Below are 26,029 nucleotides of genomic sequence, written 5' to 3' on the forward strand. Positions count from 1 at the left end.
ATGCTGGGACCTCTTCAAGCGGGTGGGAAAATGCTGGGACCTCTTCAAGCGGGTGGGGGGAGGCTGGGACCTCTTCAAGCGGGTGGGGAGAGGTTGGGACCTCTTCAAGCCCATGGGGAAAGGCTGGGACTTAAGCCCGTGGGGAGAGGCTGGGACCTCTTCAACCAGGTGGGGAGAGACTGGGACCTCTTCAAGCAGGTGGGGAAAGGCTGGAACCTCTTCAAGCATGTGGGGAGAAGTTGGGAACCTTTTTTTTTCATGCAATTGTGGCAGGTTGCAACACAGTTCTCAAAAGTCACAGGGTTACTTTTGCCCACATGGTTACCTGTGGTGGGGTTTGCCAGTCCAAGGAGCACCGCAGAACTTTGCTGTGCACCCAGGAGTTGCTAACCCTGTGGTTTGTTACCTCGGGTGTGAAAGGGCCCTTTGGCTACCTTTCAGGTTTTCCAGTTAGGCAGCCCAATGGACAGTTAAGGAGAAGGCAGGCTGACAATGCTCCCCCAACTTCCAAGGAGCTAGTTTAGCGATGATAGAGGTGCCGTTATTTGCAGGATCTCCATGTAACTTTGCTACACTTATTTCCAAACATCCTGCAAATATAATTAAGGGTTTCCATACTTTATTTTCCTTAAAGAGGCCATAATGTCAGCCAGGGTCACCCAAACTCTTCCATGACTTTTCACCTTGGAGCTGTTTTTCATGTTGCATGTCAGTCTGAGTGCAGAACTTATCAGCAGTTGATTGGATCTGAAAGGAGTTCATGTCATTCCTAATCTGCCGATTTTGCCAGCAGCTCCGCACGCGTCGCGTTTACATATTCCAACCTATTATTGCAAATGCATGTCGCTTTCTGTTTGTATATTCTCCAAATTCCAGCCTTTTCTTCTTTTTTCGGCAGGCAAGATAGCCCTTTGCCTTGGGGCACCGAGTAGTTGGGGAGCGTCGGAGCAATAACTGTCACAACTACAACACGCGAGTTTGCGTGAAGGGAATTTCTATGAGTCCCCAGCAATTATTTTACAGTTTTGCATTAAGTTTTCTAGCACGGTTTCCAACAGCAATGCTGATTGTGAGAATAATAAAAGTTTTTAAACTCCGGTTAGAGTAGGATTTTTTTTTTTTTTTTGAAGGCAGTCAGCTTGTAGCCTTTTCACACTGGCGTTCCTCATTATTTTCATTGTTTATGTAGGACAAATATTTTTCTGCAGCGCTTTCACCGAACACAACAACAGCCAATAGAGTGCCAGCTTGCAGGAAAAACCAGCAGGGTTTTTAGGCTGTTCATGTGAATGTGCTTTGATTGCAGTCGGGAGGAGGCCCTAATGAAGCAATGAGGGGCAACGGTCTCTAGCAGCAGGAAAATGCGGATACAAAAAAACATAAAATATAGGAATTTTCATATTGAAATATTTAGATAAAAGCAAACTTAAAGTTAACCGATACTCAGCCCTGATTCACTTAAAGCACAATCAAACTCTTGTTACTCACCTTTCCTCATTCCCTTGCAGGGTGCCGCCATCATTTCTTTTCTTCTATTATTGTGAAGGATCTCCAGCCATCTTGGTTGGCAGTTCTGGGATGACATAACTCCTGCACAGACGCATTGGAGTTCAATAATTCCTGACATGTGCAGAGGAAGCCGGGATATCCTGTCGTATGCTGGGTATCCTGCCAAAGCTAACGCCGCCTGTGCAAAGCTCATCTTTTGACAGATAACCGGAACGATTAGGCAGGTAGGATGCATTATTGCAGAAGGGGCATCACCTGTACCTTTCTGCAATAATGACCCGCCTGATCATGGATTCCTAAAAGTGGAACTTTAGTTCTGCTTTTGGTTTGATCACAACAAGCAGAGAAGAATATCTGTGCTGGGGTGGTCAATATGTGTATCTGAGCTTGCTGCTTGAAGGTGTAGATCACGCAGGGCACAGCATGCCTGAACTTTTGGGTTCCTCCAGAGGTCGCTTGAGGTTTCTCAAACTGTCTTTGACCTCCCACTTGATGATGCCTAAAGTTCTGGGACTAACACGAGTTGGTGGAGCCAGCTGCATGACTATGATGTTCTGAGCTGTCTATATAATGGCCACTACTTGGGTTTCCCCAAGACATTAAAATGATTTAAAAATTTCCATAGAGCTAAAAAGGTTGAGAGACTTCTTTGTACTGTGCATGACATTTAATCTTCACAACGTCTTCTCCAGCATCCATATGGAGTGCAACAGGATCAGAGGTAGAAGGAGTGCAGTGTTCTCCCTAGCCCCTTTTAGCTAGGTGCACCAACCGGAACTTTTCAATAACCACCCGCCCGATTTTGGGACGTTACTGAACAGTTGGGTCACAATACAGGGGCTGCCACCCGCCTACAATTTCTTCCCACCAACTTAAAAAAGTTCGGGGTTGAACACTGGAGTGGTTGTAGGAGCCATCATGAAGTGAACCTGTTTCTATACCTACACAAAGCACTTTAAATGTATTCCTACAATTCTCCCCAGAATGTTTTGTAGACCGGGAAGAAGCTGTAGGCGGGTGGTGGTCCTTGTATTGTGACCCAACTTTTCTGTAACCACCCAAAAACAGCTGGGTGGTTACTGAAAAGTTCTGGATGATGCACCCAGCTAAAAGGAGCCAGGGAGAAGACTGCAATCACATCTCAAAATGTTTCCATTGCAAATTCACTTCACTATTCCTTTAATCCTAATATTACATCATTATCTCAGAATATATTCTCGCTATGGCTTCATTTTTAAATATCTATTCCTCAGACTCTGTTCGATCCTTATCCTTCTGACACAGGCGCCCACGCTGCCTTTTTTTTGCGTAAATGTTTTCATATTTTATTAGCAGCGTAATATTAGATGACCTGATATGTTTCATGTTAGAACACCTCTAGTCAGGTTTGCACTTTAGTTTTTTCGCAATGGGACCAATTATAGGTAACGGATTGCTGGGGATGGTGGAGCTTGTTTGCTATTTGCTTATAAAAAAGTGTGTTTTATTTATAGGAAGGTGGAAGATTATCACTGCGTGGATTTTGTTCATGTTGTCTTCTTTGATGCTATAGCTTTGCTCCTCCTATGGGTGGGGGGAGTTATTGCATAGAGATAATGCTTGGTTATCATTTGACTTTTTTCACGTTAAGGCCATGCACATGTGACACTTGCAGGTATTTAGTACCCAATATAGAGATCTCAAGGCCCCCTGACAATGCCCTTATCTGCATTCTTTCCCTAGGAGGATTGGATCGTCTTTATTAAGGCACATGTTGATTCTGTGCAGTTCACCATATTCACATATCTGATGTAGATCAGCCTACTGCAGCCATTTATTGCAATAAATATTGCATTCTGATCATTGCAATAGAGGGAGAGACAGAGAAATTGCTTTCTCATACTTGCAGCATAGTGATCATAGCTTCTCAACTAAGGGAAATTTATGTTAGTTCTGTATATTGGGACATAGCAGCAAATCATTCATGTAAGGTTTAAAGCTAATGGAAGGTCCACACATTGCTCTTTTTTTGTCTCATGGTTCCTCTCCACTCCTTACCCTGACCTTTCAGAGCCCATTTGCACCATTAGGGACTGTAATGTTCGGCACGGTTGGCTCACTGCCTAGCACTCTGGCCTTTGCAGTGCTAAGGTCCCAGGTTCAAACCTCAGCAAGGACAATATCTACATAAGTTTTGTATGTTCTCCCTGTGGCTGTGTGGATTTGTCGGAGTAACCTAAATTGGCTTCCCCCGAAAATCACCCTAAGCTGTGTTAGTGACATATGACTGTGGTAGGAACTTTGTGTGGCCCTCTGAGGGGTTCTGTTGGTTCCTGTTTGTCGTCAGACTGCACTTAGGTCAGGCTTTTTCGGCATGTACACTGTACATATGTGCGGCGCCACCTCTTTTGTCTTCTGGGCTTCTCCTGGTGAACCTCCACGATCCTCAGTCTGCAGACTGTCAGTGAACTTGTCCTCACTTACCGACAAACTTGCTTAAGGTCACAGAAATAGAACCTGTACTGATGTACGTCACGAACCCTAGGAAGCTGTTGGCTGCTCCTTTGTGCGCATGCCAGATGTTGGGCATGTGCAGAAGAAGCTCTTTCTTTAATGGGAGCAAAAAATTGCCAATCTCACGCATGCACAGAGAGATGGCAATCTTTTTCCTCATCTACATCACCTGAACTCACGCCTGCGCAGTGTGAGATTGGGTGATGTACGAAGAAGAACCTGGAAGAAAACTGAGGAAGATGGTGCTTCCTCTGCGCTGGTCTGAAGAAGGATACCAGGACGAAGCAGGATCCAATCGAAAAAAACCTCCCAGTGGATCGAAGGATCTGCGGGATTTAAGGTGTTTATTTTTTTTTTTTTTCTTTATTTTGGCTTTAGTTCAGCTTTAATATTGCATTTTGCTACAGCACAACAGCGCATGAAAAGCAATACTTTTCTACCTGCCCGGTTCATACCAACATGCTGTATTTTAGTGCTGATCTTCCATGCCATTGGGGGATTCAATTCCACTTCCACCTCCACCTCTCTCCTTTACCCCCTGCCCTCTCTCTCTCTCTCCTTTACCCCCTGCCCTTTCTCTCTCCTTTACCCCCTGCCCTTTCTCTCTTCTTTACACCCTGCCCTCTCTCTTCTTCCCTCCCTTTCATTTTTTTCCCCTCTTCCCTCCTTTCTACCTCTCTCTCCCTCCCTTCTTTTCTTTCCCTGTCTCTCTTACGTTAATTACCCTACCAGTTGATTCCTCATTATTTTATGAAGAAGCGGTAATATTTTTATTACTGATAGATAATAACTTCTAATTAAGCACAATATTCTTACTTGCCGTTAAACTAGGATTTTAATTAAGAGCTCATTAAAGCGTCTTGTGTGGGTGATGCAGTAACATTGGAATTTACTGAAAGGTTCGTTTTTTACATATCTGACATTGCGTGACGTTTGGTTGGATGTTATTGTGTTTTGTTGCATGCAAGCAATACAGTATTTTACAGTATATACATACAGTATTTTTCCCAGAAATTTTTAGACTGTGTGGGAAGAAGCTGTAGGCGGGTGGTGACCCCGTATTGTGACCCAACTTTTCAGGTAACACCATAAAACAACCAGTTGGTTAGTGAAAAGTGCTGGGTGGTACGCCCAGCTAAAAGGGGCTGGGGGGAGCACTGTAGTTACATAAAATGCCCACGGATGTGCCAGGATTCCGATTAGTTTTTAACTTCCTGTTTGTGTTGAAGTGCCTTTTGCTGTGCCAAAATCTGATGCTGTATTGCCATCTTTCTTTGCCCAATTTCTTCTCTGGAATGTCTGCACCCCCCCCCCCCCCCCCCAATTCTAAATGGATGGTAGTCTGTAGTCCAGAACGAAGGCCAACACTGAGTTCCGTCCCCCCCAAGGGTCTTTCAATATTCTGCAGGCTACCCCTGTTGTTGGTTGCCAGTCCTAGCTGCTACTGCCTTATTATTATTACTATTATTATTATTATTATTATTATTAATAACAAAAAAGGATTTATACAGCGCCAACATATCATTCAGCGCTGTACATTTTATTAGGGGTTGCAAATGACAGATGAATACAGTGACACAGGGGGAGAGGACCCTGCCCCAAAAAGCTTACAATCAAGGAGGTGGGGAAAGTAACACACATACACATATACGGGTATACTTGTAGCATCTTTCACTTCTTCAATCAAGAATGTGCGTATGTATGTACGCAAGTCCCTCATGACTTCACAATACAATTGCATTGAAAGCTTATCACGCTCCAACCACATGTTCATGTCCATAATATTTAAAATGTGATACCTATTCAAGCAATAATTGAATAATGTATAACTGGGCTGAGCTTGTTGGTAAGTCACATTGATATTTCGGAAGGAAACTTTCAAATATTTTTTCATTGGAGATAAGGTATTCCCTCTACTTAATATAAGTTGCTCATAAAGTACTTGTTATGGCTGAAGATAAGTATCCGGCGGCGTGGTATACGTCTTTAGATTGTTTCATTGCTTCCCTACATTTTCTGTTCACCATATCAACGTCAGAGAATATTGGGTGACCTTGTTACATCTTTTGGCATTACTGTTCAGTTCAGGTTTATGACCTTCTGCCATTTGATACAAATGTCCTACAGAATTTCTCCAACGTGCCCCATTAACCAGTGGAATCCAGTTTCTAGTTTTAATTGTCTTTGGAGACATTCATTCTCCACCAGGCTCTCTTTCCGAAGCTGTGTACACAGGTGAGATGATTGTCATGGTTGTGCTAATCTTGGGAAAATTTGTTGTGTTCAGCAGTCCCCTAATGTCGTTGGCGTTGGATTGATGAATGACCGTTTAGCAGTGAATTCATATGGAGGAGTCCACAGCAGGTGGTCAAACAAGTATGTACTGTACTTGTTTATTTTTCATGCATTGAAAACACCCACGGCAGATCATTTCGGCCATCTGATGTCTGTTTGGTGCTTGGCCCATCTGTCCTTGTTTGTTTTACTGCCACTGGAAATTGTGGAGATGTTGCATTTCTTCCCTTGGACAAAATCCTGATGCCAGGTCATTGTTCTCCCCAGAAATATTTTTAAGCTAGGAGGGGAGAAGCTGTGGGCGGGTGGTGGCCACATATTGTGCTGGGTGGTACGCCCAGCTAAAGAGGGCTGGAGAGAACACTGCAGGTCATCAGTGGGCCCCTGATTGAAAGTAATGTGTGTATTAAAATATTAAGTTATAACAGAGGGATTACCAAAGCTCACTTTCTCCAATAAAGTTCAAACTAAATAACAGATGCCAGCCCCAAATTAACTACACCAGCATGTACTGGATAGAGGCAAAAGAAGAGTTTTTTGGCAAATAAAAATAGGTATTTTCTTCTTCTTAGATTATTAAAAGATTGTGCTGGTTGATAAATTGCATTGACTGGCCTCTGGATTTTGCCTTCTTCTTTTCTACTTAACTTGGATGGAACTCCAATTGGTACTTGATGGAAGAATTGCTCCTTTTTTCTTGGATTCCTACTCAGCTGAATAGTCTCTCCATGATCAGAAATGTTATTCTTCAAAAGGTAAACTCAGCTGTGGCCCAGTTGTTGATAAAGATGCTCAATTTTCTTGTTCTGATTGCAGACATCTCTATGACCATCATTCGCTCTCCTTGAAGTGGTTTCTCAAGCAAAGTCTTTGAAAAGTCCTGAAAGGTTTTCAGTGTCACAGAGTACAGTGTGAATCAGAATCTATATTGCTCTGTTGCTGGCAGTCTGTAACAAGCTCAGTAAAGATTTTTTTTTGACTTTCACTGCAGGTAGCTGGGTCACCTGAAGTGGCAGAAAGATTCATTAGCAGTGTATACTAATGAGAACAGGAGACCTTTCCTGAAGCAAAATAGTCACAGGGGCATGAGGATGGTTGAAGGATAATGTTACATCCTAAATATTTGAATTGGAAGTGTCAGATGTAATACATAAAGATACACCTGTAATTATAGTAAGTACACTTCTAGCATACTTAATTTGTATTTGGGCAAAAAAGGGAAAAATACGTACAGCATAATGTAAAGCTGAACTGCAAGCAAACGGCTAAGTACACAGATGAAACGCAAACATGGGAACTGGCCTGCCAAAATATTTGTATTCCTGTCCAACTTGTTATGAGATTTACATAGCACAGCCATCCTGAGGATCTGATGTTTTCTCTGCTGCAGGTAAAGCAGAACCAAACTTCTACCTTTAGGAATGATCATGCAGGGTATTGGTGTGGAAAGGGACAGTCAGTGTGCTTCCTAAACAAATTCCTGGTCGCTCCAGGTATCTGTCAGAAAGCTGAGCTGTGCATGCTCACCTTCAGCTTTGGTTTCCAGAATACCCAGAATGTGTGCTAGAAATGAATGAACGGGCAGCAAGATGGCTCAGAGGTTAGCACTCTGGCCTTTGCAGCGCTGGGTCCCAGGTTCGAATCTCGGCCAGAACACTATCTGCATGGAGTTGGCAGGTTCTCACCATGTTTACGTGGGTTTCCTCCAGGTACTCCGGTTTCTTCCCACATTCCAAAAACATGCAGTTAGGTTAAGCTTCCTCCTAAAATTGACCTTAGACTATTTTAAAGACATATGACTATGGTAGAACCATTAGATTGTGAGCCCCTTTGAGGGACATCTAGTGACATGACTATGGACTTTGTAAAGCGCTGTGTAACATGTTGGCGCTATATAAATACTGTGTAATAATAATAATAACTCCTGCGTGTTCCACAGGAGTTACATCATCCAGCATGGGCAGTCAAGATGGCTGAGGATCCTCTACAGATGTGTGTTGGGAATGGATGAACTTGTTTTTGCTTTTAAAATCTGGAAAGCTGCATGACTGGGGGCTACATTGACATGTTTCATGGACTATGTTGCTTTTCTATTAGCTGCATGTTGGAGATCCCTCCATCTAATTTTGCCAAGTTCTAAAATACTCTACGCTCCAGTGCCTGCTTCCTGCCCTGCATACCCCATCCAATGGTGCCAAGTTCTGGAATATTCAGCGCTTCAGTGTCTGCTCCCTGCCGCTACCCTGTATACCCCATCCAATGGTGCCAAATTCTAAAATACTCTGCGCTCCAGTGCCTGCTTCCTGCCGCTACCCTGCATACCCCATCCAATGGTGCCAAGTTCTGGAATATTCAGCGCTTCAGTGTCTTTTCCCTGCCCGCTACCCTGCATTTGCCAGCTACCTTCAGCATACAATAAGGCCTTTCATGCCAAATGTAAACTGCACTTTGCAGATTGGATGCCATAGACCAACTTCCTTGTTTTCCTACTGCTTATTTAACAGCTTTTTAATCACATCTTCACAGGAAGTAAAAAATCCCTATAAGAAAAGCAGAACTGAGACAAAGTTTCCCATTAAATAACAGTTTGAAAGTCTACAAAGCATCCTTTGCTGTGTTCTTTCACTGGAGATGAGCTCAAGAAACTCTTGTGTCTGGGTGACCTTTTGAAATCCTCTCTGTTGTGTCCCGAAGGAACGGGGAACAGCTCTTATTTCTGGATAGACATTATCAATAATTCACCTGCAATTTGGGAGTTTAGTGCATCCGACCTCCAGCTGCGCTTCTGTATTCTGCCTGGTCAGGCGAGAGAATATTCGTTGCTAATGAAGCGAAGATTAAAGAGTTTCTGGGTTGTATAATAGCCTGTTTTTGTTGGATGTCACGTTGAATAGTTTCGGCTATTACAGGCTGTTAGTATTGAAAAGTGGATGGATAAAGTGGAATAATTATGTGTTTTTTAGGTGAATCGCCAACGCTTATGAGGTCAGAGCTGTATTTTGGGCAGTTTTATTTTCCATTTGTATATTTTGGTAATTCCGCACATCACTTGGTTCAGAAAAATGTGTTTACAATCCACCGAATAAGAAAGAATATTATTTAAAGGAACGGTGAATGACGTGTAGAGTCTCCTTTTGACTTTGGATTCCATTACCAAGATCTGAATAATGAAATTCCTTCGTGTGGTTCACTAAGTTGTCTCATTATGGAAAGTTGGTTTCCTCGTAATATGAGAAGATGATAGTTTGTCACTTCTGCCTTGTGTGTCTCTGCGTGAAAATGTCTTCATTGTAAATACATCCGACACATTTGTGCCTCTTTTAGGCTGCATACACACATTCATCGTTGGAAACGATCTTTCACAATCCTTTCCAACAACAAAAGACTGAACGAGCGCTGTACATCCAGCACCTTTCTGCTCTAAGGAGAGGGGAGAATTGCGAAGCCGGACCCCACTGCGCTCTCTCCCCCTCACTTGTACTACGATTGTTCGTGGATCCGCCAGGGCAGATCGATGAACGACGTCTTGACAAGAGCTGCACACATGCCAGATGCAGGTCCGATACCAGTCCTGAAGCAATTATCAGATGAGAATCATCTGATGTGTATACATAGCCTTAGAGATGACCAGATATGGTAAGCTAAGCATGTCTAAGGCTACTTTTCAGACGTTTACTGCACATTCAACCACACTTCCAACCGTTTCTGTTGAACAGTATGGGAGCATTTAGGAACCATTTTTAGCATTCATTTGCATGGGGCAGTTTCTTGACATCCAGCTTTTGGCTGCCCTTTGGTGCCCCGCTGCTTCTTAAATGGGGATGTATTCCAACAGTAGTAGGCTGCAGTTGAGTTGCACTTGTTGCTTGAGTACTGGAACTTCTGAAGGGTGCATAAAGGGATATTCGATAGGAAAAGCTAAAAAACACTTGCTATTTCTTTTTTTCAAATGTCTCCATGTAGATCTGTGTTTATATGACACTTCATTAGAGGAATATGCTCTCCCTCGATAAGTCTCTGCTCAATGATATCTTGGTAAAGGAGTCTGTTCATATCCTGAATGAAGCCATAGGACTGTTTTATAGAGTTTTGCATATCATCTTAGCATACAAGTGTGTGTGTGTGTTTATTTATATATGTTTGTTTGTGTATGTGTGTATATATAATATAAATTTACACAAACATGAGCACAAACATTGGCGAAGATAAGGAAGGAGCATACAGTCCCTCCAGGCTTAAAATTATTGATTTTGGATGGTGGTGCACAGCAATAAAACATTAGGCTGATCCATATTTTTCTGAAATCTCCTAAGTGGTAGGCGATCAGGATATCCTTACATTTCTTGCATATGACCCTATTTAAATGGTTAAAAAGATGAGTAGATATTTGATTCATACTGTTCCGAGCCTATCTACTGATAGGTATGCAACATTTCCAGTTTCTTGTGGGCCTGTGATCCAAGCACTGCCATGCATGCTCGGACGTTTGGCATGGTGGTAAAGGACTCAGGACAAGCCACCCCTCTTCACCCAGGAGCCAGGCACTCGGGCAACTTTTGACATTCCTACCCTAGTATTAGTAGATACACTTACAATTCTATGAAAACATGTTACTTCTATGTACTTGAACTCTTTTTGGCCTGCAGACCTAATGAAATGAAAATCTAGCAGCTGAATGCAGCCTTAGTAAATGGAAAGTGATCACTGCATAAAGACATTTCATGGCATAATTATGTTTATCTATACTATGAACTTCAGGTGATCCTAAAGAAAACTAATGCAAGTCACTGCATCTTAAGACATTTATATGTTCTGTAGCATTTATCTAACTTCTTTTGTTTTCTTGCAGATGGTCAGCTGTTACCTGGGAATAACCAGACCACAGAATGTAACATCCCTGGTAACTTCATGTGTAACGATGGGGTGTGCATACCAGGCGGATGGGAGTGTGACGGGCTGACTGACTGCTTTGACGGGAGTGATGAAGAGGAATGTCGTAAGTCATGCTTTCTTCATCTTTCTAATCAATTGTTCTCTTTCTGGTCACATGCTTCAGCTACTTCTTGTTTTACACAAAGTGACAATGTCCCCTTTCTCTCTGCACTCATCCGCCTTCTCATAACTCTTGGCTTACACAGAGCTTCTCTTCTTCATTTCGAATGAGTGAATGGAGCAAAAGGAAGGGAAGTATGTGTAGGTGGTGGGACTGGTATGAACACATTGTTTATGCAAAGAACATGTCCACTTTAAAGCCACCTGGACTCATGTTTAAAATATAGCAAATATCATAACCAAGTAAAAAAAATTATTGTACTTCCTGCCTTGCAAACCTCACTGCGTTTTATATTTTTTAAGATCTTCAATACCCAGAGAATCCTTTCTTGGGGTGTTGGATTTCTAGAGTTCTGCAGTTAGCTATCAGTAACTTCTAGTGTCTAAACAACATGGCAGACTGAAATCACTGCACAATGCCAAAGAGACATTTAAGGAGGGATATGATCACTCTGTATAAATATATAAATGGTCCATATAGAGAACTCTCCTCCCAGGGCACTCTGCGTCTGGAGGAAAAGAAGTTTAAGCTCCGGATAAGGAAGGGATTCTTCACTATAAGGTCTTTGAAAATGTGGAATGGGCTCCCTCAGGAAATAGTTTCAGCAACTACTATAGATTGCTTCAAGAAAAAGCTGGATGATTTCTAGAAGCACAGAATATAACTAGGGATTAGAGCTTTAAAGTAAAGATAATAGAGACTGTTAATTCAAGGAGCATCCGATTGCCCCATAGAATCAGGGAGGTTTTTTTTTCCCTTGTTGGAGCAACTTGTACCATGGTTTTTTGCCTTCCTCTGGATCAACTATGTTCATAGGGTTTTATATCTGGGATATGTTCATTTCCCTAGTGGTTAAACCTGATGGACTTGATGTCTTTTTTCAACCTGACTAACTATGTAACCTGAATAGATTACACTGCTATTACTTAATTTTTAGTGAACATCATTCTCAAACTCAACCCGGAATTCTGAGCAAATATCAACAAAAATGGTCAAACAGAAGAAAGGAGGGCTTTTCGGCATACAAACAATATATTTTGTCAAACTACATAGAGTGAGCTAAACGAGACAGCAGGCGCCTCCAGGCTTCTCTGTTCTGCTGTTGAACTGCTTCTGCTCCAGCTCTCTCCTGATTTGTCTTTACATAACTTTCGACAATTTAAACTTCATACTTTTATCTCAGACTTTGGACCTTTTCCAACTCCATGAAGCCTCAGAAGCTCCATTATTACACCCGATATCTATCACATTGCATGTCATATTTACCTCTATTAAAGTTAAAATGCGTCAGGAGCTCCTAAGCGACTGCTATTATTTACTTGTATTCTGGGACTATCTTCTGCGAATGTGAGGACGTTATCTCCCCGGATAACACTTTTCTATAGTAATGAGTGTATAGTGCCTATCATCAGGCCAAAATTATACTTTACATGTAATACTTGTTTTTACCCTTATATGTACGTATACATAAACCCCCCTGGCGTTATTCCCGAGTGTGACTCGTGGTGGATTTTACCTGCAAATAAGGGTAATCCCAAGTCACACTCGGAGTAGCTTTAACCTAAAAAAAAACCCCACTTAGGTTGCTCTGTTCTCATCCCCCGGCGTCCTGCTGGTCCCCGCAGGTCCTGTGGACACGTCCGTCTTCTTCGATCACCAGCTGCGTTTTTTTTATTTAAAGTTTATTAATAAATGCATTAAATATAGCCTACAATGTAAAATAAATTTTAATGCAAAAAAAAAAAGTAACGCATTTTTCATGGAAATTTGGACGGAACTAGAAAGCTAGGAGGATTAAGAAAACTCTGCGAACCTGTGATTTGACAAAATATACGGTTTGTGTCCCTAAAAGCCCTCTTTTTTTCTGTTTGTCCATTTTTTCACTATTGAAAGGGCTGGCAGATTACCTTTACTTTGAACTACTACGGTATACCTATTTAACTTTGTTATGAGAAGTGGCAAAGTACTTAACAACATTTTAATTCCTTCATCTAAAAAAGATCAATATATTTGTAAATTTAGTCAGCATGAATGCCTGAATCTTCCATTATATTACCATACTGTAATCCCTTGAGCCTTGTGACACCAGCAGAAAAAATATGTTAAAAAGGTTCAAGCAGTGCAAGGATCAGCAATATTATTTGTATTATTACAGTATTTATTTAGCACCAACATATTACTACAGTTGCTGTACATATTACAGTGCTGTACAAAGTCCATAGTCTTGCCGCTAGCTGTTCCTTTAAAGAGGGCTCACAATATAATTTCCCTACCATAGCCATATGTCTTTAAAATAGTCTAAGGTCAATTTTGGTTAGAAGCCAATTAACCTAACTGCATGTTTTTTGGAATCTTGGAGGAAACCGGAGTACCCGGAGGAAACCCACGCAAACACGGGGAGAACCTGCAAACTCCATTCAGATAGTGCCCTGGCTGAGATTCGAACCTGAAACCTAGCGCTGCAAAGGCCAGAGTGCTAACCACTGAGCCACCCTTCTGCAATTAAAAGTACTTTTGTTCAGTCTCTTTGCCCACTTTGCAGAGATTCCCCCTATTTCTGGTCTTAGTGACGCTAAATCCCTAGAACATAAAGTGAGAGCAGATCTCCTTGGTGCAGCTGCAATAAAAACCTGAACGTTCTGAACCTTTTCCGGTTTTAAAACCCTCTTTGAGAAAAATGTTCTAGCTGGGTTTAAATAAATATACAATAAATAGTAGTATATACATATTATGTTTTTTTTAAGCAAATGCAACATTCCAGCTGAAAGAAGTTTGTTCTTTTTTGTTCCTAGATCTCTCTAAGCTACTGCTCTCATTATAATAAAGGAAGCTACTGCTCTCTTATATAAAGGAAGATGAGTTGCTCTCAACTGCAACTCATCTTCCTTTATATAAATCTGTATTCTGTACAGAGCTCAAACTTCTTCCCCTTGAAATGTGCATTCAATTTTTTTACTTTGCTGCCTCTGCTGGTCAAAGCAGGAACTTCACTTCCTTTTTATTCTCACTGAAATCTTCCTCAAAGTAAACCCCCACTGGCACATCTGTGGCTCTCTCTGGGAAATGCCGGATGTGCCCGGGCCTGGTTGGCACGGCTTCTCTAATCTGCTTTGTATCAATTCTCCTAAGTCCTGTATGAAGCATGTGAGACTGTGATAGGAAAAGCCAGACAGACGTTTCCCAATTGTGTTCTCCACTGCAGAGACGGCTTCCTGATGTGAGATGCATCTGCTGTGGCAGAGCGGGGACGGAGAGTAAAATCTGCATTTTAAATGACACTTCAGTAAAGGAGTTATTTGTCCCTGGTGCTATAAGAGCGCCATTTGGGTAACAGGAATCATTTATGTGCAAAACTGACACCAAAAGCTCTTTATATAACATATGATCATGTCTTTCTTGTGTGTACTGAGCAAAAAGATGGTATAGGGAGGAGAAAGGTGCATAAGGACACCATAATGGGTGACATTGAGACAAGGATCTCTACCCTGTACACCCCACTTTCTACCCCCAATCTCGTCTTGGGTCAAAAATGGGCGGTATAATGCCTTAAGCAAGGTAGCAACTTTGCACCCCTCCAAACTCTTCTAATAGACATTGGTTGCAGTAGGTACTGAAAAGCCGACCTATTTACATTATCTGTCCAAGCCCTGAGATACCGACTGCCTGCAAGTTCACCTTTCCTGACAGGCAGGTGAATAGCTTCATTCAGTTGGATAGGTATAAAGGTTGTAAGTGGCTGCTTCTTAGGTTTCCTTGTGGATAATGGGGCTCTGTGTTTGGTGCCTATAGGTGTAAAAATGTCAGCCAGTCATCTGATTCCAGTGGGTCTCCTTGCTCATTGGTAATTTTGCTGTATAGGTGGAACTTTAGGTTTAGGTTTGCAAACCCCAATAGAGCAGCCGTCAGAACAGCCAGCCCAATAGACCTCATACAAATGTGCTAATAAGGAACAAAGGTTTTATTCCAAGTTTTTGTCTTAAAAAACAATGCAAGTACATAATAGTACTTGTTGACCTGCCAGAAATATAAAGGGCTCCTACCTTCCTGAGCTGACAATTGGTGACTGTGGTGTGCTGTCCCTCCTCCGCTCTCCCCAAATGTATTAGCAAACACTTCCTTCTATATATTGGAAAAAGGGGAACTGTTCTGCAGTCCTGTCCCAGGGTGACCACATTGTTCCTCCTTGGATAAACTACAATTAAGTGTGTTGTCTCCCCAAGGCAGGAAGTGTCCTATCACCAGTTACAAATAAAGGTTATAAAGCCTAAATGGAGCCACCACATCTGATGACAATTAAGCTGCAAAATATTCATATTTTGGGATCTTGGATTTGCATACGGTTTATTTTGTGTACACACAATGCATTGCTGTCATAAGTATAACTGGTTCTCTTTCCTCTTGTTCTTTTTATGCTTGGGTCAGACTAGGTGGGAAAGTCAGGAGACCGTCTTCTCTGCTCACAGGTAAATCTGGAAGTCACACACATTTTATGGCTAAAATACAGTGCTCAGTCTTTCTACTGCTCAAGATTAACCATGTAAAGTAAAGAGTAACACATCTATGCCCAGTTTGCTTTTTTGTCTATTTGCCCCATTTATAATGCTAGATCAATGATTGATTGGCGATGCCATCATCTTTAGGGAATCAACCTTGGTCCTGCACCTGCCCACAAAGAGCCAACAGAAAGACTTAGACTGGACGGTAGATGTGCTGAAAGTTCAAGTTTTAAAGGTAATATTACATCTACATTTGGACACAGGTTTCCCACAGGTTCTGTGTAAGACTATTTTTGCTATTTTTAAGCTTGCCTTTGCCCATTTGCAATATCAGAATCAAAGCAAAGTGGAAGTACAGGAAGATTATATGAGGATATGGCAGCAGGGCATACTGGAGAACTTAGATCTTTTTCACAGGAGCTTGTGTAAGATCAGTGTGTACAGCAAGCTTGTACAAAGCATATGCAGAACTTTTATTGAAGTAGAATTTTACTAAAAAATGAAATATTTAACAACACAAGGGCATTTTTTAGCAGAAGAAAATTACAATTCCTCTTTAATAAAGAATTCCAACCTGCCCCTTATCAGTCTTTGTAAATTACCCCAGTGTTCAACACAGAATTTTTTTTAAGTCGGGTGGGAAGAAATTGTATGTGGGTGGCAGCCCCTGTATTGGGACCCAATTCTTCAGTAAGCACCCAGAAAACAGCCAGGTTGTTACTGAAAGGTGCCGAGTGGTGCACATGCCTAAAAGGGGCTTGGGAGAATACTTGGATCTGTAGGGTGCTGGGATAAATGAACTATGAACATGCATGGGAGCTATGCTATCCTTGCCTGGGTATATAAGGACCCTGCCCAGAAGAGCTTACAATCTAAGAGGTGGGGAAAGTAGCACACAACACTCTAAAGGATAACTGTACTTATAGTACCAAAGGCAACCGATCTCCACCCGTAGTAAAGAAATTTGAATGCAGCTCCCTGTTTGGGATGTGTCATTTGATAAATATATTTACCATGGCCCACCCTGTGCTCAGCATTTCCCTGTAATGACACACAACTGAGTGATGCTCTTGGTCTACTTTCAACCCTAAAGTATACTCCTATGGTTCTTTATGTGACATGAAGCTAGAGTTGGACCCAGTACTCTGCCCAGTAGCTTGCCACTTCGAGGATTGCAGCCTGGGGACTCTGGGCCATAGTACTTATATTTTAAAACATATAACACCCCAATTAGGCAGTGCCAATTAAATTCCCTTGCTACCAGTGTGGGGCAATAGATTTCTGTACATTTATTTATAGTTATCCCCTAAGTTTCAGCTTGGAAATCTTCAACACAAATCTTATTGCTGATAAATGCTTTGTAAAAGCTTGCTGTACAAATTGCACTCATGTAAGCTGAAGTATCTTTGAACAGGGCAATTTCAGCTGATCTGTAAAAGTTCATGGGATAGATGGTGGGACACTGGCAATCAATCCAACACTTGCTTTTTGGTGGCCACCCATCTGACGTTGGCTTCAATTTTCCATGCTGAACTAGAAAATTGCAATGTAATTTTATGAAAGCTAATATTGATCTCCTGCAAATGTTCCTTACTTCGTGGAATATCTTTTTAGACAGTAGGAAGGATGAGCACTGTCATTTTAGGCTACATTATCCAACCCATTCATTGTATGTGGATCAGTGGTGCAGTCATTGTGTGTGGTTGAAGCTTCATTTTCATATTGTCGCCGGCAACTTCTTGCACAACCAGTGACATCACAGAGGTTATTCTAGGGGCTGAATTCCAAAGCATCAATTAAGATGAATTACTGTTAAGGTGGAAAATTAGTATTGCAGACCACATGGGCTAAATGCTAATTTTTAAAGGTTACTTACCTTATCCGTTGGTTCCTTGCATCTGCTACTCTTTTCTTCCATCCAGTCATTCCGGGTTGTGGGGGGACCCTCAGAAGAATTGTTTGTGCTGTATTCTAATGACACTGGCTTCAGACCTGTGACCCCAGCCTTTTACAGATGAGGGTATTAGTTGCACAGAGAAGAAGCATAGGGGAGCAAGGTATAAGGAGTGTACACTTGCTTTTTAGAGTAACCAAAGAGAAGCATTTAACCCTTGCAGTGTGGAGGAATCCTCATTGCAGGGGTAGTTTTCTACAGCAGCTTAACTAAAGCTTTAAAGTATAAAGGCAGGCATTTCTTTCAAATTGGGAAGGGTAAGGTTTTATTGCCCCCACTAGGGAGATTTACCCCTCTATTAAAGTGAAAGAAAAACATGTGAAGGAAAACTCTGCACACTTGTCTATTGAGAATCACGTTTAATTTGCAGAGGTTTTTGCTCATTTCCTGTTAATTGTCCAAGCTGGAGAAGGACAGTAAATGTAGAAACATTGGAGTAGTTTCTGCTATTGATCCTGCCATGGGAATATTCCCACCAATGACTGGACCTTTAGGGTGTCATACCAGGAATGCTTACATTAGTGCAAAACATGGAAACTTATATACCATGTGATAACATTTATTCTTCATGCCACCCTAACCACCTTCTCAGCAGACTTGCATTGTAGCAGTACACTGCCAAAAAAAGGTACATGCACCTTTTTTTGCACTTGGGAAGCTCATGCAAATGAATAATTCCTAGTTTTTTGGGCAACACCTCTATTTTTATTTACTCTGCAAATAGGCCTCTCGATTCCTTAGTGATGCAACTCTGTATATTTCTTTATGTTGGCTTGACCCATCATGGCTGCCTCAGTTCATTGGTCACCCTCTCCATTCAGCTGAAGAATGAAATGAGCACGTCATCCCATTTTCTGTGTGAAGTCTTCACATCCCTTGTTTTTTTCATAGATAATTTCTTATATTATAAGAGTTTATATCCACTCCCAGCATCACTGGGAGTTAATAACAAAATGAACTTACCAACTTACCGTACCAACCCGTATCCATACTTCATGCCTTGGTAGGGTGTATAATGATCCACGAAGCAGAGACAGCAGACCTCCATGTCTAAGAGACTCGTGTCATACTGTGTTGCTCTTGGCAACCAATAATCTTCCCCGCTTCCCTCTCTTCAGTGTCTGGAAATGGAGTGGTATCCTGTTGGTTGCTAAAGGCAATGCCGTCTTCCACATTTCTTCTCTTATCAACATTCATAAATTAGGCCTGTTGTGTCTGCTAGTGACATGTGTTCTATATACAAGGACTGAACATACCAAGTTTTACTGTGGAATTAAATAAAAGAAAGTGACTTATATTCTGAAATGGATAGCAACAAAAAGGACAAAGCTGATCTCTTTTTCTTTAGAGGATCCAGCATCCTTGTCACTCCTGATTCCCTTCATTGCATGTATCCGTTGCAATGGACGAGTCGAGGAAAATGATGGGATTGACAGCTTTAGGATAAGCTTCAGTAAGCGCGCCACTGCACACTTGCACAAATCATTTCCCAAAATATATTTTTTTATAGATATCAGACGGCTGTGCCTTGCATGATTTCATAGATCCTCCTCAGCTGTTTGATGGGCCAGTACTTTTCTGCCAATTGGTATACAGTGCTCAACCCAGAAAGTTTTTTTTTAAGCTAGGTGGGAAGAAATTTTAGGCGGGTGGCAGCCCCTGTATTATGACCCAACTGTTCTGTAACCACCCAAAAACAGCTGGGTGGTTAGTGAAATGTGCCGGGTGGTGCACCCAGCTAAAAGGGGCTGGGGAGAACACTGGTATATGATGTGTCTCGTACCTTAGTGTGTTTGCTGCATCATATGTTAAAGTGAAGATGATGCCCAGGGATGGATAAATCTGGGAATCAATATAACCGATGGTCCATTAACAGCACACCTTGCTCATCATATTCACATCCCGCCGTGATTATTGTAACATCCTTCTTTGTGGCCTATCATTGGACAGAATAGATCTTCTCCAATCCATGCCGAACATTGCAGGTCCAATGATTTTTACAGCCTCTTAGCTGGGTTCACCACCTGGAACTTTTCAGTAACCCCCCCGCTAGTTTTGGGTGGTTACTGAAAAGTTTTGTCACAATAAAGGGGCCATCACCTGCCTACAATGTTTTTCCCACCCAGCTAAAAAAAGAAATCAGGAGAGAAAACTGCCATCTACCTTTCCTTTTTTGCTCCCTCAACTTCTTATCTCTGCCGAATTCTTCACAGGGTTCCACTTACTTAACTTATAAAGCATTCCATAATATGTCTTTTTCATAAATCTCCTGCCTTATTTCCATTTAGCACCCCAACTGCAACGCAAAGATCTGCATACTTTCTCCTACTAAGTTCTGTATACTTCCTCACATTTGGAGAGGATTCACCATGAGCTTCTCCTCCAGAATTTCCTTTGTTCTCCAACCCTTGAAAACTTCATATGCACATTAAAACTTCTCTTTTAAGGCAAGCATGCAATTTAGCCTCGGTTGAATCCACCGAGAAGCTAGATGGCAGTTGCCCCTTCCTCTTAACTATCCCTATCTCCAGTGGCCAGGGTAAGTAAATTCTTGCCACTAAGCATTGCAAAGGTGGAAGGAGCAGGGTACCCACCAGCTGGCTGCTCAATTTAAATTGAGCCTAGGTTAAAGTTATCTATCCTTCCCACCACTCTTCTTCTGTTGCCTCTCTTTGTAGTTTCTTCATTGGCTTCCATTTTACCTTACAATCAAATCCAAGCTCCTGTGCTTTACCTGCAAATCCCTCCACGGTTCTTGTCACACTTACCTTTCTGACCTGATAAAAAAATACCTCCCTAGCCGCTCTCTTCTCTCCTCCAATGACCTACCTACTAATGACTTCCTCACTCATAACCTCATCACATGCACGGCTCCAAGACTTTTCTAGAGCTAACCCAACTCTGGAATGGTCTTTCCTCTTCCTATTCGGCTTGCTCCTACTTTCTGCTCCTTTAAAAGAGCACTCAAAAACCCAATATTTCAAACTTTCCTACCCATCTTCTACTGTCTCCAAAACCCTCACTATTTCCCAGCATTCCATATCCCCCTCCTATCGTGTGATACTTCCCCACCTCCTTGATTGTAAGCTCTTCTGCGCAGGGTCCTCTTCTTTTCCTGTGTCACTGTCTGTCATTTGCAACCCCTATGTTATGTACAGCGCTGTGTAATATGTTGGAGTGATGTAAATCCTTTTTAATATTAATAATTTGCGCCATAAAAATGTAAAACTCTTAACAAATAACTTCTCTTATTTTCTGTCTGCTACATACAAAATTGAACGTGTTGTGTTTTATCTGCTGATGTATGCAAAATTAAAACATCATGTCAGAAATTCAGATCTGTCCTGTGCGCCTCTGCACACATCCAGTGATAACGCAAAAACAGCAAATCTGACATTCACTGAAACATTCCCTGGTGGAGAATCATCTATGGCCTTGTGTTTCAATGGCAGTAATTGATTCTTCATCAGAAAATGTTACAATGAATGTCAAATTCACATCTTTGTACTCATAGAGGTCTAACTAGCCCTCCAAAATTTTATCATGGACCAAAGAAAGATGAGAGAATAGAATAAAGGGTTTTAGTAATTTGGCAATAGGATTACAAGACCAGATGTCCTGCACAAATAGAGAGAACAGCAGTGACATGATTACAGGAAGCTCTTGCTCTGGTTTACTACACAGACCTGGAGGAAATAAACAGAACACATCAAGATTCCAATAAGAATTCAAATGGTTTTTGTATTATGCATTATATACTTATCCCAGGGTTCAGATTTAATACGTGAATGGTATAATGGTCAATAGTTTGATAACTTTTCTTAATTAACAGGCAAAATAATACTTATCCCTCCCTCCAAAAAGCCTGAGGAAGCCAATTAGCGAAACCAGTCTGTTAAAAAGAGACGTAATTCATATACATCTTGTTTACTTAGGGTTTCCTCTGTATAGCTATATGGTCTCAACCCCCATGAAGTCAATGGGAATGACCTAGTTGATGATAATTGTACAAACAACCTAACTTTTATCTAAAATAATATATTCTTTAATGCTGATTTTACAATCCCCAGCTTTCTTTTGTCTTTCTCTTTCCCCTCCTAATTGTCACAGGAACAAGCGTCCTTAATAAAAAATCTCTTATTTTGGTGACAACTGTAAAATATCGATTTTCCTCTTACTTTTTGTTCCATGATAATGGTCATCAGAACAAAGAGAAGGTTCACAGACACTTCGCGGAAAACGCTTTTATTTCTACAAAAAGTTGGGCTTGGTTTCTGCCTGGCTTCCTTTTGGACAAAGTTTACGATAAGAAAGAATCTGCATAATTCCAATCTGCTTCTCCAAGTTATACAGCAGGAAGGATGACATTGAAATAGAAGATGTGATAATTCAGCTCCGAGCTGCGGCACTATTGTGCTGTGTAATTGCTCCTATTTTATCTCCAGAGCTCGTATTTCTCCTTTCTACTATGTATAACTCATAACCGTACCATATTTTTTTTTTATCCTTTAAGCAGAACAAAAGGTGACTTTAGCTTTTCATTTTACTTTATACATATGCATAACGTACTGTGATAATGTGCACTTGGACATTGTTATAAAAGTTACGTTTTGGTACAATTCAACCATTTGGGGCATTGCCACCTATCAGATTATGGAGCTGGAGGCTCCTGATATATATATAATATTATATATTTTTGACCATTCATTTTTACAGTAAAGTGGAAAGTAAATGTGAACTTTGATGTTCTATGCTAGTATGTGAAATGGGCAAAAACGTAAGGGTAGGTTCAGACCTGCCTCTAAATTGCGTGCTTCTGCATGGCTCCCCATGGCTGGCAACCTACTATCCATTCCAACACTCTCTCCCCAGTTCTTAAGGAACCAACATCCTCCTCAGTGTTCTTTTGAAATAATCTTACCTTTTCTAACATGCAATAACAATAGGGTCACGGGTATAATTCTCTTTTTGGAATATTTTGCATGCTTGGACTATATATTAAAACGTTCTGTACAGCAGGGGAAGGTGACCAGACAAAGAGCTTTAAATTCTAATAGGTTTATAAGATCGCCGAGAGGCACTTTTATCCTTTATTTAACTAATTTTATGTCATCCTGCAGGTTAACTTAAACTTTAATAACCTTGCATGCTGATTACATTAAATTATAAGATTTTTCTTGAGAACAGTGGGGAAATAAAGGTTCTCGATATTCATTAGCTTGTCTGAAAAACTCAAGAAACTAAATACCTTTTCTTGTAGTTTCATTGGCTGTTGTATAACTGTAAAATATTTGATATTGTTTGTAGTCAAGTGGCTTCATGTATGCAGACTTCATTTTTCTAAAGCTCTTAAATGTTCATACTGGTGGCGAAGTTGTGGAGCAGTTACTGCTTCCTCATGCCAGGGAACTGCCGTCTCTTGGGAAACGTGACAGGCAGCTTCACCTGGCGGCAGCCCCATAAAGAATGAATGGGGGCAACAGTGAGTAATACTAATACCACTCACTGCTACCAGCTGTCAAATATGCAGGCACTAGTTCTTGGTGGGCAGAATATGCAGACACTGGTTGCTGGTGTGCAGAATGGGCAGACGCTGTTTATGGTTGGCAGAGTGGGCATGCTCTGGTTCTTGGTGTGCAGAATGCGGAGGGCCAACTTACCATTCAATTGAACACTCTCACCCCAGCTCCCCAGTTCTTAAGGAACCAACATGCGCATTTTTGACAGCTTGAGTCAGTGAGCAGTACCAGTACTGCTCACTGTCGCCCCTACTCATTCCCTATGGTGCTGTCGCAGGGAGATGCTACATGGTAGTGTCACCCCAAAGCCAGCGGTCTCTGGTGTGAGGATGCAGTAACACACCACAACTTATTCCTTCCCATACCATGTAGCAGCCCTATAGAGACGGTGGTTTCGGGTGTGGGGGAGCGATAAACGCACTACAACCTCGCCACAAGTATGAACCTAGCCCAACTAATCTAACACGCCGCAACTTAATAATCCCCATACCATGTAGCTTTTCCCTAGAGGCTGTGGTTTCAGGTGCAAGGAAGCGGTAAACGCACTGCAACCTCACGGCAAGTGTGAATCTGGCCTAATTGTAAAATCTTTTTGTATAAAGAGCCTTAATTTTTTTTTTGTTGTTTTGCTCTGGCATTAAACAAAGGGTGAACTGATAAAACTGACCATTGCCGACAGTTCCTGGTATAATGGTCACAGTGTTCAACCCAGGTATTTTTTTAAGCCGGGTGGGAAGAAATTGCAGGCGGGTGTCAGCCCCGGTATTTTGACCCAACTCTTCAGTAACCACCAGAAAACAGCCGGGGGGTTACTGAAAGTGTGGGGTGGGGCACCCGGCTAAAAGGTGCCGGGGAGAACAAGTGGGTCATGTCAATAGTCTGAGGCCATGTTCAGAATGACACTTTCAGAGGCCACTGATCCACCCCCACTGGGGGTTGCAGTGGGTCGTACAGTACCGCTTACTGCTGCCCACTGTAAAATCTGCAAGCACTGGTTCTTATTAAAACGGTGTTGCAATGAGAGGAGCCAAGCAACTTGTAAAGTGCCAACTGTTGGGAGCCACACAGGAACTGTTTTTCCCACCACGGGTCACAGGAAGGACTGTATGCCCGACAACTGGGCAATTATGACTTTTCTAAATGTAAATCCCTGGCACTTCTGTGTCTGTAGCCTCTCAGGCTGCGTACACACGTGCAATAATTGTCATTGGAAAGGATCTTTCACGATCCTTTCCAACAACAAAAGACTGCACAATGCATGAACGAGCGCTGTACATAGCGTTAGTAAACAGGGCCGTTCTGCTCTATGGGGAGGGCAGGTGGAGAACCACGGAGCAGCACCCCAATGCGCTCTCTCTCCTTCGCTTGCATTACGATCGTTCGTCGCCTGTGGATCTGTCAGGAAGGAACGACAGATGGCGAGCGCTGTACACACGCCAGTTTCTCTTCCGATATCAGCCCTGAGGCGATAATCAGACGAGAATCATCTGTCGTGTGTACGTAGCTGTAGCCATATCTGCTGTGTGTAATCATCTAAGGAACTGCTGTCCTATCTCTACCAGGAGGCCACCTACATACAGAGACCTTGTTCAGGACAAGGCATGGTAAGTTATCCTGGAGAAAGATCAGCAGCGAGGAGGCCACAGACAAAGTTAGTGATCAGTCATTTGCCTTCTGCCTACCAATCACTGGGGTTCTACAAAACCGTGACCCTATTGTTATTGCAGGTTCTAACATTGGTCCTTGTTTAAATGAGCACCTTCTTCCTTATTTAATTCCTCACATACGGATTGCTGTTTTCCAACCCTTAAAACATAAAATCATTGACCAATTATCTCCTCGGTGTTCTTTTGAAATATTGTTACATTTTTAACCTGCAATAACAATAGGGTCACGGTTTAAATTCTCTTTTTGGAATATTTTGCACGCTTGGACTATATATTAAAACGTTCTGTAGAGCAGGGGAAGGTGACCAGACAAAAAGCTTTAAATTCTAATAGGTTTATAAGATCGCCGAGAGGCACTTTTATCCTTTATTTAACTAATTTTATGTCATCCTGCAGGTTAACTTAAACTTTAATACCCTAGCATGCTGATTACATTAAATTATAAGATTTTTCTTGAGAACAGTGGGGAAATAAAGGTTCTCGATATTCAATAGCTTGTCTGAAAATCTCAAGAAACTAAATACCTTTTCTTTTAGTTTTATTGGCTGTTGTATAATTGTAAAATATTTGATATTGTTTGTAGTCAAGTGGCTTCATGTATGCAGACTTCATTTTTCTAAAGCTCTTAAATGTTCACACTGGTAGTGAAGTTGTGGAGCAGTTACTGCTTCCTCATGCCAGGGAACTGCCGTCTCTTGGGAAATATGACAGGCAGCTTCACCTGGCGGCAGCCCCATAAAGAATGAATGGGAGCAACAGTGAGTAATAATAATACCACTCACTGCTACCAGCTGTCAAAAATGCTGACGCTAGTTCCTGGTGGGCAAAATGTGCAAGTGCTGGTTCTTAGTGGGAAGAATGTGCAGGCGCTGGTTATGGTGGGAAGAATGTGCAGGCGCTGGTTATGGTGGGCAGAATGTGCAGGCGCTGGTTATGGTGGGCAGAATGTGCAGGCGCTGGTTATGGTTGGCAGAATGTGCAGGCGCTGGTTATGGTTGGCAGAATGTGCAGGCGCTGGTTATGGTGGGAAGAACGTGCAGGCG

The 26,029-nt window shown here is 41.8% G+C and overlaps 1 protein-coding gene across 3 annotated transcripts in view; it reads left to right on the forward strand.

The window, feature by feature from the left end:
* LDLRAD3 (low density lipoprotein receptor class A domain containing 3) overlaps nucleotides 1-26,029 on the forward strand; it is a 104,240-nt gene that overhangs the window by 21,568 nt on the left and 56,643 nt on the right. Inside the window, exons 2-3 of one of the 3 annotated variants that reach the window (XM_072422133.1) lie at nucleotides 11,147-11,293; nucleotides 15,778-15,813. In XM_072422133.1, the coding sequence (XP_072278234.1) occupies nucleotides 11,147-11,293; nucleotides 15,778-15,813 (183 nt within the window). Of the gene's footprint in view, nucleotides 1-11,146; nucleotides 11,294-15,772; nucleotides 15,814-26,029 lie in introns of those variants that run through there. The other 2 variants (XM_072422135.1, XM_072422134.1) reach the window with 2 other exon arrangements.

Source organism: Pyxicephalus adspersus, chromosome 9, assembly GCF_032062135.1.
Source record: "Pyxicephalus adspersus chromosome 9, UCB_Pads_2.0, whole genome shotgun sequence".
NCBI lineage: Eukaryota > Metazoa > Chordata > Amphibia > Anura > Pyxicephalidae > Pyxicephalus > Pyxicephalus adspersus.